At 58.5% G+C, this 17,554-nt stretch overlaps 1 protein-coding gene across 1 annotated transcript; it reads left to right on the top strand.

Annotated features, from left to right (window-relative positions):
• Nucleotides 1-7,221: 7,221 nt before the first annotated feature.
• On the top strand, nt 7,222-11,666 carry PTGES (prostaglandin E synthase). Its single transcript, XM_032200400.1, has 3 exons — nt 7,222-7,461; nt 9,269-9,351; nt 11,396-11,666. The coding sequence occupies exons 1-3, from the start codon at nt 7,354-7,356 to the stop codon at nt 11,643-11,645; spliced, it is 441 nt and encodes a 146-aa protein (XP_032056291.1). The 5' UTR covers nt 7,222-7,353; the 3' UTR covers nt 11,646-11,666.
• Nucleotides 11,667-17,554: the final 5,888 nt, after the last annotated feature.

The raw sequence follows: 17,554 nt of genomic DNA, 5'->3' as shown, positions 1-17,554 counted from the left end.
CTTAAAACTTGATTTCTATTGCAAAAAATAATAACTTGGGGATGAAAACTGTGTGAAAGGATGAAACCTGAACCTGACTAAGTAAGAAAACACTGCACTCAACGTGGCGGGGGAGGATCGCTACGGGAAGAGGATTATAGGGCGTAAGTAACCAGTGCCCTCCGGTCATGGGCTCTCTGATGTGGCGAGTGGCTTGTATCTCATCCAATGTACATAAGGTGGTGGAGCTATTAACCAGGAATCATCGTCCAGCGCTCCGGGACCCTTAGGTGAAAGAGGGTTTGAAAGTGTTCAGGAGGCTTTGGGCTGGACTTGAATCACAGGCTGCATTTGCCTCGGGGTTTGCAAAGCTAAACACCCTGCTCCTTCGCCCATCTCCTGTGGAAGAGCAGTAAATACAGGCCACCAAATTTAGTCCTGCCAAGCAGCTATTCCAACTCTATTCCTCTCTTTTTCCTGCTCCTCTGGTTCATGCTTGGGTAAAGACCTCAGCCTCGTTTTAACCTGGCTTTGAGGGACACGTAGATCCACCAGGAGGTAGCCATGTGCTGCTGTAATTGTTCCCCAATTTGTTCTGACAGGCAGAGCCTGGCTGCCCTTGGAGGTTTCCGAGCTGGGCTGGTGCTTGCTGGCTGCTCACAAGGCACGAGGAGGCTGTTTGCCAGCATCAGGGAGGGATCTGAAAAGGTTCGGTTCTCTTTCCAGGAGAAATGTGGTCTAACAGGGAGGAGAACGGACTCTGCTATGAATAGCCGATGGCACGCAGGGCTTCGGTTTCCAGCTATTGTTAAAATGTGTGTGAGAGCTGGGAACCCTGTGGCTGGCAGTGAGCTGGAGCGAGATGAAAACAGCACGGACACGCTCGACAAAGAACAGTGTTTGGGCTGTGCTAGCAGCAGAGGAGATTGTGCTGGGGGATACAGAAACACCCTGGAAAAACAGAGATGAGAAGGCAGATCTGCTGCCGGATGGCTGCGGGGTGAGTGTCCCGGGCTTGTCTCCTGCCAGAACATAGCTGGAATTCCTTCAGTTTGGAAGTAGCCCCTCCAGAGAACTAAACAACTTGGTGCGGAGTCATCCTAGCCCCCCTCAGTGAGGACTGGTGGCATTTAAAAGACAAACGAGCTCTTAGGAGGCCGGAGGACGGTCGGAGCGTAGAGAGCTGGGAGTCATGTGCTGGTCATCTGCTTGCTTCAGCGTTGGAGGGAAATAAGAAAGTATGACTGGGATAATCAAAAGCACGGAGGAATCTCCTTTGAAGAGAGATGAAAGTGAACGGGACTGTGATAAAGCTGAGTAAGAGGTGGTTTCACAGATATGTATCAAAGGAGGAGTACGCTAGACAAAGCTGAGCAAGAACTGCCGTTCTTCCTAACCCCCGGCGTGCCTCTGTGACACGAACAAGAGGGGAGGCAGATCCTATAAAAAGATTATTATCATCATCTTAACTTAAACTGTGTTTTATTACGGAACTCATTGTCTGTAGCGAGTTCACTGTCCATTGTCAGCCGGGCAATTTAATTTTAGCAGTTTGGGAAAGTGACCTGAGACGTGTAATTATCAAGCATTACCGTCAGCTATGACAACAACAACTTGGGAAAGAGAATTAAACCTCATGATTCAGAGCTTAAATTAATCCCCAACCTTTGAAGGTCAGCAGGGCGTGTACGGGGCCAGCGAGCCCCAGTCCATTGCTTTTTTTACCCCCGGTAGGTGATGGAAATGGTGGTGGACCTGAGGCATGGCTGGGCAGCTCCCTGCTCCCTTCCACCAGCAAGCGTCCCACAAAACCCTTTTAATCACCCAAGTCCCCTTTTGGGGCAGCTCCAGCCCTGATAACGTGGCCTCGGCATCCTGCAGCCCCCATCTCTTCCCACCTGGTCCAGCTTCCCCCTTGTTAATGGGTGAGCTTGTTCGGTTTTGGCCAAGCCGGTGGCACTGTCCACAGAAACGTGCCGTGCTAGGCAGATGCCTTCTGCAGCGGTGTAAATATTTGTACATGAGAACCTCTCTCCTCGTGGAGGGCTGTGTAAAGCAGTCGTGGTTGCATAAACACAGCGTGGAGCAGATTTCTGAAGCGCACGTCATGGACACGGGAATACGGCCGGCGAGTCAGGAGAGCCATCGAGGCACCGGGCCCGTCAGGTTGCTGGAGGCCTGCTGGTGGGTCGCTCATTGAAGCTGTAGGACGGTTTATCTCCGTTTATGATGCGTCCCATGATGTCACTTGGACATTCCCTCTGGGAGGTTAGCTGGTCCTACAACCCCTTCTTCCTTGTTGTGGGTTTAGAAAACCCGCTAAGGAGCCACCAAAGCAGCCTGGTTTCACCTCAGGCGAGGTAACCGAGCTCCTGGGTGGGGGGAGGAGAGGAGGGCAGGGAGAGGAAGTGCAGTTTTTTGGTTGATTTAAGCTCTTCACAGTGGCTGCCACATCATTCTCGGTGACTAAGCTCGGAAAGCATGGCTGAGGTGAGGTGAGGAGCTCGGGGCGGTTCGCGGAGGCCTGCTGGGGAAGGAGGACAAGTGCCTCGCCCCGAGCAGTGCGAGCCTCCAGGAGATCGGCGTGTGTGATAAAGGGGTTTAGAAAACATGACCTATGAAGACGGGAGGGAGGAATTAGCCCTGTTTAGTCTAGGGGCGACGGAGGGGACGGAGAGGACTCAGGGGTTTTGAAAAGAAGTGCCGTGTTTTGGAAAGGTTTGCGGTGGGTGAAGCTCTGTGGCAGGCTGTGAAGGGAGGCTCTCCGTGGAGCTGCTCTCGCCAGGATGGTGTCACTGATCCGCTGGTTTTGGGAGAAGTGAGGACATGCTGCCCCTTCCCTTCCCCTTGTGCTACCTTTGTGTCGCTGCAGCAGCCTGAAAACGCCTTTTTAAGACCCGTTTCCAACAGAAAGCTTCAAAATGGGTGAGTTCTGCTGTTCATCCCAGGTCTCAAGGCAGGGTCAGTGAGGAGCTGAGAGGTTCCCACCTGCCCCAAATAGGTCCCTGCCATTGAGGTGGGCACCCCACTGTGTTCCTGAGGGCGATCAGAGCCCTGTGGGGCAGCCCAGCAGGTCACAGTGTGCTCAGCCCCTGGAGAAAAAGCCTCCTTGGGTTGTTTTCTTCTTCAAGCTCCTCTGGAAGGCTGAAAAGTGGCCCCACATCTGCGCTCTGTCCCGGCCGTGTTAGGCAGAGCTCTCACAGCTGTAAAACGTGCCCCGAAACACGGCGTGTGAGGGCAGGACCGTGCAGCATCACCTACCTTCACTCTTGCTCAAGAGCATCCCAGCAGGGCATCTGTAATTGTTTTGTACGTTTGCAAATGCTTGCTTCAAGTCTCAGAAACGCTTCCTGATTTTGGAATTTTTGGCAGCGGGATTTATTTCTCTTCTCTCCCCAGCCTGGCTGGGAAACCCCCTCGTTTTGGCCAATAACTTAAGTGGTTTTTTGTTTTTTGGTTTTTGTTTTTTTTTTTTTTTCATGCTGTTTACAGCTGGTAGGATCTGGTTCTGGGGAAAAGAAACACATCGTGAGTTGATGCAGTGTGAAGCAAGAGAAGCTGGCTTCATGTGCCCCGTCCCCCGTCGCCCACCCTCACCCCATGGCAGCAGTGGCAGGTGCAGCTCTGCAAGGAGCCAGCCTTTGGGCCAGCTGGGTAAAAGGGAGAAAAAAAAAAAAAGCAGGGGAGAGGAGAGGAGCTTCCCTCCCAGCTGGGCCGCATCCTTGTGTGCGCTGCAGCCCAGCCAAGGAATTCTTTCCTCTAAGAGAAAGCTCAGGCGTGAATCCATGGGAAGCTCAGACCAAGAAAAAATAATCTGCCTCCCACATGCTCGCAGCCTGATGGCCTCACCTCCTCGGGGCTACAGCGGGGCTGGGAGCAGGGCAGCAGCCCCGTGGGGTTTGGGAGCAGATGGAGCCCTGAGGGAGAAGCGGGGAGGACGTGCCACTGCCTCGTGCACTTGGCCTTGGTGAGGAGGAACAGGAGCTGCCTCCGCTCCTCTGCTGTGCTAGGGACCCCGAGCCACTGCACCCCTTCCCCAGGCCCCTCTGCTGCTGCCAGCATCTGGTCTTCCCCAGCACGAAGCACAATTTGGGAGAGTCCCATCGCACATTCCTTGTGCCTGAGGCCTCTGAGGCAGCTCCTGCCAGTACAGCTGCGGGGAAGAGTGCTTTACAAAGCAACAGACAAAATCTCCGAGAGTTTGCAGGAAGGCTGAAGCAGCTTCGGGAGATGCTCACGCTGCTGGTTTCACTGCTGAGTTACTTTGTGGTGTCTCCTCCTGTCCCGCACACCCCAAAGAGCAGCGCAGACCCCAGGGGACAGGGAGCTGCGCGTGGGGCAAGGGCATTTCACTGCCAGCTGGGGCAGGGCCCAACTGCGTCACCCTGGCTTCATGCAGGCTGAGCAGGGAGCGCAGGTGGAGCGCTTTTCTGGTTGATAAATAGCCGAAACGACTCATGCCTTTACTTGAAAACGTGGCTGTGTTTGAGCTGGAGCAGCGCTGCCTGCCGTGGATCACTGGGTTCCCCAGGGCTGGCACCCGTCTGCCTGCTCCCGGGCTTGGTGCTGGGAGAAGTGGGGCAGGAGGCACCTGCGCTGGCAGCAGCCTCGGATCAAGTTGGGAATGTGGCTGAAAATCCCAGCTGTGCTCGGGGAAGGGCTCTGCACCCTGGCCAGCAGCAGGCAGGAGCACCCTGGGGCCTTGCAGCAAAACCCTCTTCCTTTCCCCACAGCTCCTGGGGTCACTCTCACCCAGCGACTAAGCCTTCAACCCTTTCAAAGCCTGGCCCTGATTCTTATTAATCGTTTCTCCAAAGAACGCTGTGTTTTTTGCTAGCAGGGTTGGTTTGGGGTGTTTTTTTTCCTGAGCTGAGACCTTGTGCCCTAAAGGCTTTAGGGCAGGGCTTGTGTTGTGAAGCCATACTGCCCTTAGGACACGGTTTATGTTCAAGCAGTGGCTCTGTCCCAGCAGGATGCGATCCGTGTAGGAGGATCAGCACGCTGACAGTAACAGCCTGCTTCCTCCTGACCCTGTGGGGGGGCTGAACTTGCTCCTGGCAGCCGGCATTGCCCGGTGCCAGGAAGGTGCCACCCTGCAGAGGCCGTGTCCTGCAGTGTGAGGACCCCAAAAGGTGAGGCTGGGATCCCAGGGGCATCCCCTCTGCCTTCAAAGGTAGCTTCTGCCCCTTGTCCCCATGCAAGCACCGGGCTTCAGCCCTGTGGGAAGGGAGCTGAAATGCAGAAACCCACAGAAGGTGGCCCTTTCTGTGCCTGCTGCAGGTTTAAACACCCTGGATCCCACCCCACACATCCAGCGTGTGTGTCTGGGTCTGCTCCAGGGGCTTGCACCTAAAACTGCGTTTCCTGATCACTTCATGTAATTTATATTGATGTAATTAGCCAGGACATCCTGCCAGTGCTTGAATAACACCGCAGAGAAAGTCTGTCCGTCCGTCCATCCGTCTCCAGCTGCCAGGAGAAGTCCTGGCTTGCCTGCAGGTGGTACCGAGCTCGTGCCATCCTGCTGCTCAGCGGGGTGTGCTGCTGCCTCGGGAGGGGCACAAGACGAAGGCACTGCGGGATGCCTGTGGGCTCGGCTGGCAAACCCAGAGCAGGGTGTGAGGGGTCGGAGAGGGACCCGGCAGCCTGCCCTGGCTCCAGGCTCCCAGAGGAACCTTTGCTCCTGTGGCAGGGCTGGTCTGTGCCTCGCATCACCCAGCCCTTGGGCACCGAGGTCCTTCTTGCCAAGAGCATCCCTCGCCCATCAAAGCGCTCATTTTCCTGCTCACAACATCGTGGGGCTGAGCCGGTGCACAGCAGGGGGCTGGCACAGCACCTTGGGGTCCACGGCATCACCGCAGAGGAGATCATCACGGCGAGGGAGATCCAGAGGTGGATGCAAAGAGGTGGCAGAGCTCTGCGCCAGGAGAGGGGGGCTCCTGCTCTCCGTCCTGCCCCGAGCCCCCCTAGAGAGGGGGCTGCGAGCTGCTGGGGTTAAATCTGTCCTCGTGGAGCAGGGAGGGGCTGTGGTTGGCACCTGAGCTTGGTCCTGGCTCCTCCTGGAGCAAAGCTTGCTCAGTGGGTAGTTAAAAGGTTAAAAAGCACAAAAGAGCAGGAGCAGACCCAGAAGCAGCAGTGCTTCGGGAGATTCTTTCGACAGATACCGCCCATCCTACCCTGCTCATTGGTTTTCTGGGCTTTTTTTTTCTGTGGCTGGAAACAACTTTTTCTAGTCTAAAACAACAGCTAATGAAAAAACCGCTGACATCCTCAAGGCACTCATTTTCCGCTCGATCTCTGGGAGTTTCCATGTGCCTGACACACGTCTTGGTGTGCTTTAAAGAAACCCAGCCCCAGATCCAGGCTGGGGGAGCCCCTCTGTGCCCCTCGCAGCGGGCTGGGGAAGGAGGAGTTAAAGGCTCACAGCGGAGCTGCGACCCCTCCGTGAAGGCTTAAATCCTGCTCTTTTTTTTCTTTTTTTTTTTTTTTTTTTAGCTGGCTGAGGAAAGGCAGCTCCAAATTTAGGTGCCGCTTTTCCAGACCTGGAATCACGTCGTACCTGGCTCCCCTGCTTCACCTTGCTGGAGAAATCCCAAGCCTCGCTGTCCCCGGGACGGGAGACTCGGTGAGTTTTCCTTCTGCTGCTCGGGGCTTTGGGGTTTTGTTGGTGCTTGGGGGCTTCGGGAGCACCCCAGTGCCCTTTTGGGACAAGGGAGGGCTCTGCTGTCCCCTGTCCCTTGGCAGGTGGCAGCGGAGGGGAGAGCTGCCTGCCTCTGCTCAGCCCATGCTGGGCGGGACTGGGAGCACTGGGAGCACTGCCACGGTGGGGGTGGCTGTGGGATTGGAGGGGTGGCTGCGGGATCCAGGACAGAGGGAGCACAGCAGCACGGGCTGGGTGCAGCCGAGGTAGGTGCCCTCCTTCTCCCCACCTCCTCCTCCCTCCCACCCATCACTGATGGGTGAGGGATGCTCTTGGCAGCTCCAGACACAACCGGGAGCAGAGCTGGGTCTGGGGGGCCGTGGCGGGGGGTTTTAGGGCTGGGTGGTACTTGCTGCACCCCCCAAGCAGCTGAGGGAGCCGTGTCCCAGCTTGGGACATCCCGGGGGGGGGGGGTACGAGAAGCACGGAGCAGGGCGAGCGGCTCGCTCTGCTGCCCACCCTTGGTTTTCACTCGTTGTTTGCTTCTGCCCAGCTCCGAGAGGCTGTGGGCTTGCACCGAGAGAGCAACCGTGCTGAAACACCCCTGCTCCTGCCTGCAGCCCCGCTGACACGCCGCTGTCCCTGCCCCTGCAGAGCCCTCGCAGCCCAGGCAGGAGCTCCGGGGGCTGGAAGCGCTGCAGACGGCCCCGGGTGGCTCTGAGCCTCCCCCCAAGATGATGGAGAACAAAGTGTTCCTGTCGTTTGCGTTCTACAGCACGGTCCTGATTGTGAAAATGTACGTCGTCGCCATCATTACGGGGCAAGTGAGACTCAGAAATAAGGTACGCTCCGTTTTCCTTTCCCTTCCTCACCCATTTCTGCTTTTTCGCCTGGGTTTCTGTTTGGGTTTTCTGCGAGCCCTTTCTTCTTTTAATCCTGGAAAGGCCGCCGCAAAGTTTTGCAGAAGCAAGGCGAGTTTCCTTTGACTTGAGTTGAAAGCAAAACATGTTTTATAGCTGCGGCAGATAAATATCTCGCTTCTCTTTGGCTCTTTTTGTTTGTTTCTACCATCTGTAGCTTGATGTTTATCGTTCCTGAATCCTAATCTAAATAGCAATTTCAGATTTAAAATGCCATGCAGGTGAGCTGCTTCTGGAAGGAGGCTCTGTTTACAGTTAATTTGCTGTGTCTGGAAGAACAGGAGAAAAAAAAAAAAAGAAAGGTTTGAGCACAGATCGTTGAAATGCCAGAAGAAACCATTGTGATGGAGCAGAAAGCTCTCGTGTGCTTTCAGAGGCCGAATCGCTTCGTGGGCGCTCCAGGAGAGCGAAAAGTCGTGGTGAACAAAAACAATAGTGGGAGGAAATGGGTCTTGGACACAGAGAGAAAAGGAGCAGGAGCTTGACTGCCTGCAGCCCAGTGGGAGCTGGTGGCAAAACTCCGCTGTCTGTAAAAATAACTTGAAAACCATTCGAGACATTTCCTGCGGCATCAGGGGAGTGCGAGGGAGAAATTTCTGCTCTCAGGCAAAATGCAAAGATGGACAGTCCTGTGCTGCAGCAACATCACAGCTAACAATTTGGCTTCTCCCTGAGTTTGTGAGAGATGCTGCAGCCCTGGCACAGCCTGGGCTTGTAACACGACTGAAGGAAGTGCCAGGGTCCCTTGCAGGCTGCAGAGCGAAGCTGTCGCGTGTAAACAGGTCCCTGCCGAGCAGCTTCTGAGCATAGGTGGGGAGCTTGCATTAATCATTTCAATTTGTGAGCCCATTGATGACGAATCCAACTCCCCTGGGGCCTGTTTCAGTCCCAGAGCATCGGTGCCCAAAAGCCAGCCAGGGAATTTTCTGTCTCGGTAGGGCAAACCGATCTGTCATTCCCTGTTATCTTTTGGATGCTTCCTTCACCGTCTGCAAGCGCCGTGCCAGGAGTGATCTCATTCGGGGGTTGGCAAAGGCTCTTCCAAAAGGGTTTCACGGAGAGAAGTGGGCTGGGGCCAGGCCAGCACGGGACCCCCGGGAGCTTGGAGCCCAAATTTCTGATCTGCTCGGGGGGCAGTGGGGTTTTCAGGGGACTGAGCGGGGCTTAACCCCCAGGGTGGTGCACGTGGAGGTGCATTTGCCCTTGTGTTCGTGAAGGGTGGTGAGAAACGGGCTCAGAGAGCTCCTTGGTCTCGAGGGCCAGGGGCAAAAAACCCACCTGTGGAGTTCCAGGAAGCGTTGTAAGCTCTCCGAAAAGGGATGGGGACATTGGGGTGGAAACTCCCAGCTCCAGCTGGGACCTCCTGCAATAAATGTGGCGGATCAACCACATCTCCTTGGTGTCCAGGCAAGATGTTGACCCTTCTTCAGCCCTGCCTGCTGCCCAGGGTGGGCTGGGGGTCCTGTTGTGAGCTGACGATGGGGGCCTGGCAGGGATCTGCACCACCAAGAGCACCCAAATGATCTCCAGCACGCCCCGAGGTGCAGCACAAGAGGCCCTGAGCGAGCACTGACTGTGCTCCTCCCATCCGGCTGAGCGGATTTAACGATTTCTTTTAACCTCCCCATTGAAGATTTGCACGGAAATCCACACAAAACCCCTAAATGAAGCTCCCACGTTGGAGACGTGTCCCCTGACAGCCCCCCCTTGGGGGATTTTTCTCTTGCAGGCCTTCGCCAACCCCGAGGACGCGCTGCGCAACGGGGGGCTGCAGTACTACCGCCAGGACCCCGACGTGGAGCGCTGCCGCAGGCGAGTACCGGGACCGCCGTGGAAAGCTAAAAGGGTCATTAATTAAGTAATTACCCAGATGGGTGGAATGCCTGCAGGTCCGAGGCAGGCCCCTGTACACCAGGGCAGCCTAATGTTTAACGGGAGCCTGGTGTGTGCTAGAGCGAGGAGAAGTGGAAGGACGCGGGTTTGGGGCCAGCAGACACCACAAAACCCCGGTGCTCAGAGCCCTGCTGGCCCTTGGGGGCTTGTCCCATGCCCACAGCTGACACGACCCCAATTTCAGCGTGGCTGCTCCCAGCGCTGGGTGGGCTTTGCAAAACCTCCCGTATCACCCAGTCCCCGGGCTGCCAGGGGTTAGGAGGAGGAGGCAGTGAGCTGTTCGCTTGCTAGGGGAAAGAAAATAATAGAAGCAATGTTAATCATAACCCTTTTGTTGGTTAGTCAGAAGAAAAACAGGCTGCCATAAAAAATTAATAACCGGAGCTGGAGGAGCAGCCTGGGGAAGTCTGGGGCTTGAACTGTGCGGTGAGCACAAGCCAGGTCTGACCTTACAAATCCTTTTGCAGCCCTGGGGGAGCCAAATTAAACCCGAGGCCTCTGTCCCCATTAGGGTGCAGCAGGGTGCTCGGCCCTGGTGCTGTGCTGGAGGCTGTGGAGGCTGCGTGGAGCAAGTGAGGTTTCCCCCTCGCCTTGCCTGGAGGCCCCTGGCTCTGCCTCAGCCCTGGAAGGACAATTAGCTTTTTTTTTTAATCAAAACAAAACAAAACAAAACAAAACACTTTTCTCCTCCCTGTTTTTCACTGGTCCTTCCAGCCCCACCACAGCTCTGCCGGGCTGGGTTGCTGGGGACTGGTTTGGATGTGGCAGGGACGAGCAGCCACGAGCTGAAACCCGTGCACAGCACCCACAGCAGCACGGTGGGGCTGAGGGACTCATTTCAGTGCCTCCTCCAGGCCAGTTCCTCCCTCCTGCCCCAAAACCACGCAGAGAGCTGCTGCAATGGGCTGTCCAGCGGGCTCCTTGCCACGTCCATCCCTCCTTGCTGGGGGACAGGGCCCTGAGGCCGGGCTCTGCCCCTCCTGGAGGTGGATGTAGTGGGCAGAGCCCTCGTGCTGCTGCAGCCTGTGGGGCTCACGGGGTGCTGGAAGCCCTGGATGAAGCTCTCCTGAGCATCACCCACACACAGCAGCAAAGCCAGGGCTGGAAGCAACTCAGGTTTTGGCAGACTTTGTCCTGAGGAGCTTGGTGTTTTTGGGGTGCAGCAGCCAGGGCAGACACCAGGACATCTCCCCTGCTTCCTCCAGGGGCAGGAGAGGGGCTTTATAACACAGCCCCTCTTCTGTTTGCAAAGCCAGCCTCCAGCCAGGCTCATCGCAGCCATGTCTGCACTAATGAGCTGGGTCTGAGCAGCCTAAAACCTCACGGCCACTTCTCAGCTTGCACAGAGTAGCAGAAACATCTTGGCTTTTGCTTCAGAGAAGAAATTATCGCAGATTTTCTCTAGGCTTTGTGGACATTTGAACATGCTGGGGCACAGGAGTTAGGGAGCGGGCAGGGTTTGGCCCCGTGGCCATCCATGGGTCACCCTTTGGTCCACGGCTGTCACCACAGCCCCAACACACCTCGGTTCCACGGGCAGGGGGCGAGGGGCGAACACGCCACGAGTCCTCCCATCCCAGGGACACATCTGCCTGCAAACCACCCGCTTGTTGAGCAACTCGGCCGCATTTGGGGCCGTGCCGCGCTGGCCCCTCGCCAGCTCGCAGCGTTTCGCAGCTCCGCGCAGGGGCTTTGTTTGGCTTTGTTTGGCTTTGTTTGTTTATAACTCCAGCCCTGGAGCTGTCAGCCACCGCGCCAAAGGCGTCCCAGGCACGGAGGGCAGCTCGCCGCCGGTTTTGGGAGCACAGCATCCCCTCCGGAGGGATGCCAGGTGCAAAATCCCGCTGCGTGCATGCGTAGGGCGGCGGATCGGAGCCTTTTGGGGGCTGCATCCACCCCTTCGGTGGGCTGGGAGACAGCGGGGAACCCCGCTGGGAACGAGCAACCTTCTCTCCCTTTCCAGGGCGCACCGCAACGACATGGAGAACATCTTCCCCTTCCTCTTCCTCGGAGCCATCTACTCCCTGCTGGAGCCCAGCCCCGCGGTGGCCAGGCTCCACTTCTTCGTCTTCTGCGCGGGGCGCGTGGTGCACACCCTGGCTTACCTCCTGCGGCTCAGGGCGCCCACGCGCTCCGTGGCCTACAGCGTGGCGCAGCTGCCCTGCTTCTCCATGGCCCTGCAGATCCTCCTCACCGCCGCCCCGTATTGGTAACGCCCAACAAGACCGGCCCCCCAAAACCCTCCTCGTCCTGCTCTCTGCAGCTGCGTCGGCACCAGGATGGCCCCGGCTGGAGCGGGTTGGGGTGTGGGGGTGCTGCTGGCGCTGCGGGGATTTGTGACGTGGCCGCTGCGAGGTCCCCGTGTCGGCGGTGGAAAATAGGCAGGGGAGACCCCAGGGGGAAGGGAGGGGATTCTGAGCAGGTTTCCCTCGCTCCTGCACGCGTCCTGTCCTCGAGGAAGGGGTTTCACCGAAGGAAAACGGGTTTTCTGGCTAACTGACCCAGACTGGGGTGGGGAAGATGTGTCCTTTCTCCTCAGTCACTGACACCCCATGCATCAGGGAGAAAAAAGCCAACAGCAGTCCCACGGCCCAACAGAAGCCCTCGTTTGGCAGACGTGGGTGCTGGCAGAGGGACAAAAGCAAACACCCTCCTGGTGCCAGGAGCGCCGCAAAGCCAGCGCAGCGGGGGCGAGCGCAGCCCCCTGCAGCCCCTCTCATGATCAGGGGCAGCTGCTCCAGGCTTTGGGTCTCGGCCCCATCACGGGATGCACCAGGGACGTGCCCAAAACAGCCGGCAGGAACTGCCTGCCCTGCAGGGAGCTGCGCCCTCGCCCGCATCTGCATCTGCACACTGATGCTTGGAAAGGCTCCTGGGGCTGCGGGGTAAATCTCTTCTCTTCCGCTCGCAGCCTTTCCCTGGCTGCGGGGCTGCCCGTTGCTATTTGGGGAACGTGCCGTGGCCGCTTTGGGGTTGTTTCCTTTCAGCTGTCCCCCTGCTGTCCGCCGCTGCCGCGATCAGCTGGTGCTGGCAGGGAGCTCTGGAAACGAGCGGAGCCGCTTTGAACACGCGCCCAAAAATGTGCCCCTGCGGGAGGAGGGTGCTGCTGCTGCTCCGTGGTGCTGCGTGAAGGGCTGGTGGTGGAGCAGAGGGGTTGGGACCGGAGCCTTGCAGGAGGACAAGCACCGCAGGAGGACAAGCACTGCAGGACAAGCCCTCTGCTGCCACGCAGCTGTCCCCCAGCACCGAGCGGCAGCAGGCGATGGGGCGCCCCTTTGGAGGGCAGGGTAGGAGGGAGGAAGCCTCTGCTGCTCAGGGCCTCCTCTGAGGGCAACGCAGGGCTTGCTAAGATCACAGGGAGATGGCAGGATGAGCAGAAAATAAACTCCCTTTCCAGCTGTCCTGAGCACAAAAGCTCTTCCCTTTGCTACACTCTCCTCTTGGGTGCTCTTACCGAGAGCACACGGGGGGCAAAGGCAGCTCAGGCTCTGAACCCACACCCAATTTGGGGAGCAGCCCCCATCCAGAGCCCCCAGCAGAGACATGGCCTCAGGCTGAGCAGTTCGGGGAGGGCTCAGCAGATTGTCCCTGGCCTCATCTCGCTGGCACAGCCCTGGCTCAGCAGATGGCCGGGGGGTTCCCCTCGTCACAAGCCTTCGCTGGCTCACGCGGCGCACGAGGTCTCAAGCCCCCTGCGCGCTCCTCTGCTGCCGCACATGCATCCTGGTGGCAGGAAGCAAATATTCCCAATAAAAACAAATCATTATGCTCTGATACATCCTTCCTTCGGGAGCAGCCGATGCAGCTGGCCAGCAGCTGGGCCCAGCCCCAGCAGTGCCCCCGGGGCTCCTGGAGACACGAGGACCCCCTCCTCCAGGCCCACCTGCCCTGGAGAGGAATTTTTTTTTCCAGGTGGGCATCATTTGTGCTGATCCTTTAAATTTAGCAGAGCTGGGGCTTGCAAAGCAGCTGTGTTTGGCTGTCCTGTCAGAGCAGCAGGCTGCTGTAAGGTTTGGTGTGCCCCCAGCCCCTCTCCATGCCTGCTCCCAAGGGGAGATGCTTTTTCCAAGCAAGTTTTCTCCCTGCACTCCTTCCTCGTGGAGCCAAGCTGGTGCTTAAATCCTGGCAGGGCTGGAGATGTGCAGGTAAGCTGTAGTTGCTTTCTATGCTGTCCTTGTGGTTTATGTAGGAGCCACCTGTGTTTTCTGAGCTCAGCAGCCCCCTCCTTTTGCTGGAACTGGCTAGGAAGCAGAGCCCTCACCTCCCCGATTCCCTCCTGTTTCCTTAAGCTGTCGGTGTTCGGGAGGCGCTGCCTGCCCCGTGCCTGCACGAGGTGGCTGGGGTGGACAAAATGGTTCCCCTGGCAGGCGCTCCTTTCCCTCTGCTTTTTGTTTTCAAGCAAGGAAGGCGGTGGCTCTGTGGGATGGCCTCCATCCAGTACACGTTGCTGTGCGTTGGGATGGAGCTGGACTGAGGCTCGGGATGGGAAGGAAGAAGCGGGGCTGCAGGAACCCCAACCCCCAGAGCTGCGAATCCTTCCAGCCTCCTCCCAGCTGCTGGTTTGGTGCCTGGGGCTGGTGCCCTGCTCGGGGAAGCCAAGGTTATGTGCAGAGCTCTGCTTGCTTTTTTTTTTGTTTTTTTTTTTTGTTATTTTTTTATTAAAAAAATAATAAACCCTGCTGCACTGGCTGTAGGGAAAAAAAGCTTGGGAACGTGAACTCTCCTGGCTCCAAGAAAACAAACAGAGAAAGCCCACAAGGCAGACTTCAGAGAGGCCCAGCCATCACGTTTGTTTTGAAACCCTGGAGGGAGGTGGGTGGGGGACCGGACAGAGCCCGGCTGGGCCCTGCGTGGCCGGGACTGGGACCAGCACCGTGTCACTGGGAGCTGCTGGCTGCGCGTGGGGGAGCGGGGAGCCTGGGTGGGCACCCAGCAGGCTTGGTGGGGAGCCAGGGTGTTGCAGGGTGGTTTTTTGGGGGGGGAGGTGGGTGATGGAGCCAGATATCCTCCCTCTTGCCCTGAGGAGCTCGGGGCTGCTCACCGTTAGTGCCAAGGTGCTGTCCCCTGGGGCAGGAGGGTGCAGAGCAGCGAGGAGCTCCCTGCCTGCACCCTGCGGGCAGCACCTTCACCCAGCGCTGCTCCCCGTGCTGAGCCCTTCCACCTCCGTCTGGCTTTGGGCGTCTGGCTCAAACGTTATCCTGAAGCTCCAAATTTTCTGCTCTGGCCTCGGTGCAGTGGGAAGGGATCCCCGGTGTCCCCTGCAGCTCCTGGAGGGGCTGTGGCTGCAGCTACCAGTCCCCGGGTTAGCGTGTGTGTGTGCCACGTGTGCCAAGGGCTTGTTTCCCACACCTGGCTCAGACACGAAGCGCTCACCCTGCACACCCCACCTGGGACCAAACATCTGCGGCGTTCGGTGCCGAGGGATTTGAATATGAGTCACTCTGCCAGCACACCCTGAGCCCTGGGACCCTGGAGGTGGGGGAAAAAAGCAAGCGGGGACCCAGCGAGGAGCCCCTTCCCCTGCTGCAGCCAGCTCAGGACCCCTCGCTCCCCCGGGCTCTGTGCTTGCCCCTTCCCACCCCGCTCCATCCTGACCTTCCCTTGGGTTTTGGGGCATCTCCACGTGTGCCCAGCCTGCTCTGCCCTCACCCCAAATCCCATTTCCTCTAGCAAGCGTGTTTTGTTTGTCCCCTTTGTGTTTTTTTGCCATGCAAATCCTGTTATTTTCCGTGAGGATTCCGTGTTCCTGTGACTCACAGGGACAGCGAGGAGCCAGCTCTACAGGTACAGGCATCCAGCAGGCTTGGCCTCTAGGGAAATGATGAGTGTTCCCCTCCTGGTCCCTGGCATTTACAGGGCTCAAGGTAGCCTGTGGAAAGCTTTATTTTGGAGGATTTTTGCTATTGAGCCGTGGGATGTGCCCTGGGGACACCCAGGAAGAGGGAGCTGGGCAGGGGTGGGTGCGGAGGGGGCAGAGCGGTGTGGTGGGGGGCTGTGGCTTTTGGGGCAAGTAGGATGAGGCTGGGGGCTCCCCCGCTTTGTGAGATGAGGGGAGATATTTCCAACCCCTGCTGGAAAAGCCGGTGGGAAGGAGCTGCGGGGCCGGGCTGTGTCCCCAGGGCCACCCGGCGCTGCGCTGCGTGGTGCTGCAGCACCCTCGTGTGGCAGCGGGCCGGGGGGGCACCCCAAAGCCACCCTCAGCCCCGGGGACAAGGAGGGGACCCCCCCGGTATTCGGGGTGCTGGGGGGGGCTAAGGGTCCTGGGCAGGACAAGGAGGGGGTTGGAGCTGGGGGGACCCCCTTCTCTGTGCCCAAAGTCGAGCCCCTCGGTCCCCTGCTGAGGGTTTGGTGACTTTGCTCCTTGGGGTTGTCATCGGGGAGGGTTTGGGGGGGGCGTCCTGGGGCAGCTGCTTGGGGAAGGGGCACGGGGGGTCCCTGCCGTGTGGCTTTGTGACACCGGCTGCAAAGCGGGTGTCGCTTCCCAAACTGTCCCAAATTGAAGGGGCAGCCCCCTAAAGCCCCGCATCCACCTCGGGCTGCGTCCTCTGGGGGCTTGGGGAAGGCGCAGCGAGGAGCAAAGCGCCCGCTGCAGGACGGGGGGGTGCTCCCTCCGAACAGCTCGGGTTTGGGGGGGGGATTGTCGCATCCCCTGGGCCAGGAGGGGACCTGTGGGATTTGGTGGCTGGGGGGGGGGCTGCGCCTTCCCCTTGCCACCAGAGGGCTCAGCGCAGCCGGAGGGGAGGGTGCCGTGCCGCTAGGTGCTGGCCGGGGATAACGGGGCTGGACAGGGATAACGGGGCTGGCATCCCTGCGAGCTGGAAAATGTGAGCTCTGTTTTGTCTCGCTGCCGTGGCAGCCGGTGCTGATGACAACACAAAAAAAAAAATATTAAAAAATTGCGTTAAAACATCGCCGGGGCAGACTTCAGGTTCCCATCGGGCGGAAAGCCCCGTGCGGGCATCGGGCTGTGGGGTCGGGGACGAGGAGAGGGGTGCGGGATGGTCCTCCCATCATCCGAGACCTCTCGCTTGGGACTCGGCTGGCTGAAAACCAGCTGCTTCAGGGAAGGAAACGGCCCTGAAAACCACGGCCCTGCAACCCCCCCAGCCTCCAGCCCGAGCTAGGGCGTGGGGATGGAGACCAGAAGCTGGTTCTGGTGCTGGATGTGGCCGTGACGGACCGCTGCCGAGGAGGAGAAGCCCCCTGTGCTGGGAGACGAGGAGGCAGCACGGTGCCTTTGAGCTCCCCATCCCTGGCAGATCCCTTCCCCGGTGATGTGTGGACCCTGCCTGGCTCCTGGCTTGCAGCCCACCAACTCCAGGAGCCAGCGGGACATCGGCTGGGACCTCCTGCTCGAGCTGGGGGCAGCAGAGGCAGGAAATAAGTGACATATTTCCAGCAGCTAACGGGAATGAGTCACTGGAGCAATCTGCCCTGGGATCTGCGAGGTCTTCGCTTCCAAGGGTCTCTTGACTCGGGGCTGGATGCCCTCCAAGGGGATGTTCTGCACTGGCCACATGCTGAGGATGTGAGGATGCTGCCTGGGTGATGTCCTCTGCCTGGGGCCAGGCAGGACGAATGGCCATAAAGCTCTGCGAGTCCCTTCCTGAAGGGGTAAATAAGTGGTTACAGAGCAGCAGTGAAGCAGCACGGAGCCCATGGGGGGGGTCAAGCTGCTGCTGTGTGGGACCATGGCTAGCAGAGGGGTTGGTGTCACTGTCGGAGATGCCAGCTGGCTCAGGGGGACCGAGGCAGGTGGTAGAAAGCAGCAAACAGGCGGTGTCCTCCCCACTGAGCCCTGCTGCTGCTGGAAATCAGCAGGGCAGTGACTTTGCTGTGTGCATGGCTCCATCTGGGCCACGTCTCGCTGCCGCAGATCCACCCGCCGTTGGCTTTCTGACCCTCTCCGAATCCACTTCACCCCTTTTGGTCTCCTGCTCCACCCAAGCAGCGCTGGACGGGGCTGCTCGGTGGCACCTCCGCTGTCCTCCTGCGTTTTGGAGCCCTGTGCTGTGAGCTGTGCCTTGTTCCTGCCCTTCTGATCTTCACGTTCACCAGCTGTGGGTGCTGGGTCCGATGTGCCAGGTCAGCGCCTGCCTTGGTGTGCAGGGTTTGGTGCTGC

This window comes from Aythya fuligula, chromosome 19 (assembly GCF_009819795.1).
Source record: "Aythya fuligula isolate bAytFul2 chromosome 19, bAytFul2.pri, whole genome shotgun sequence".
In the NCBI taxonomy this organism is placed as follows: domain Eukaryota; kingdom Metazoa; phylum Chordata; class Aves; order Anseriformes; family Anatidae; genus Aythya; species Aythya fuligula.
Note: the sequence above shows the minus strand (reverse complement) of the source record. Positions and strands in the feature narration are given on the sequence as shown.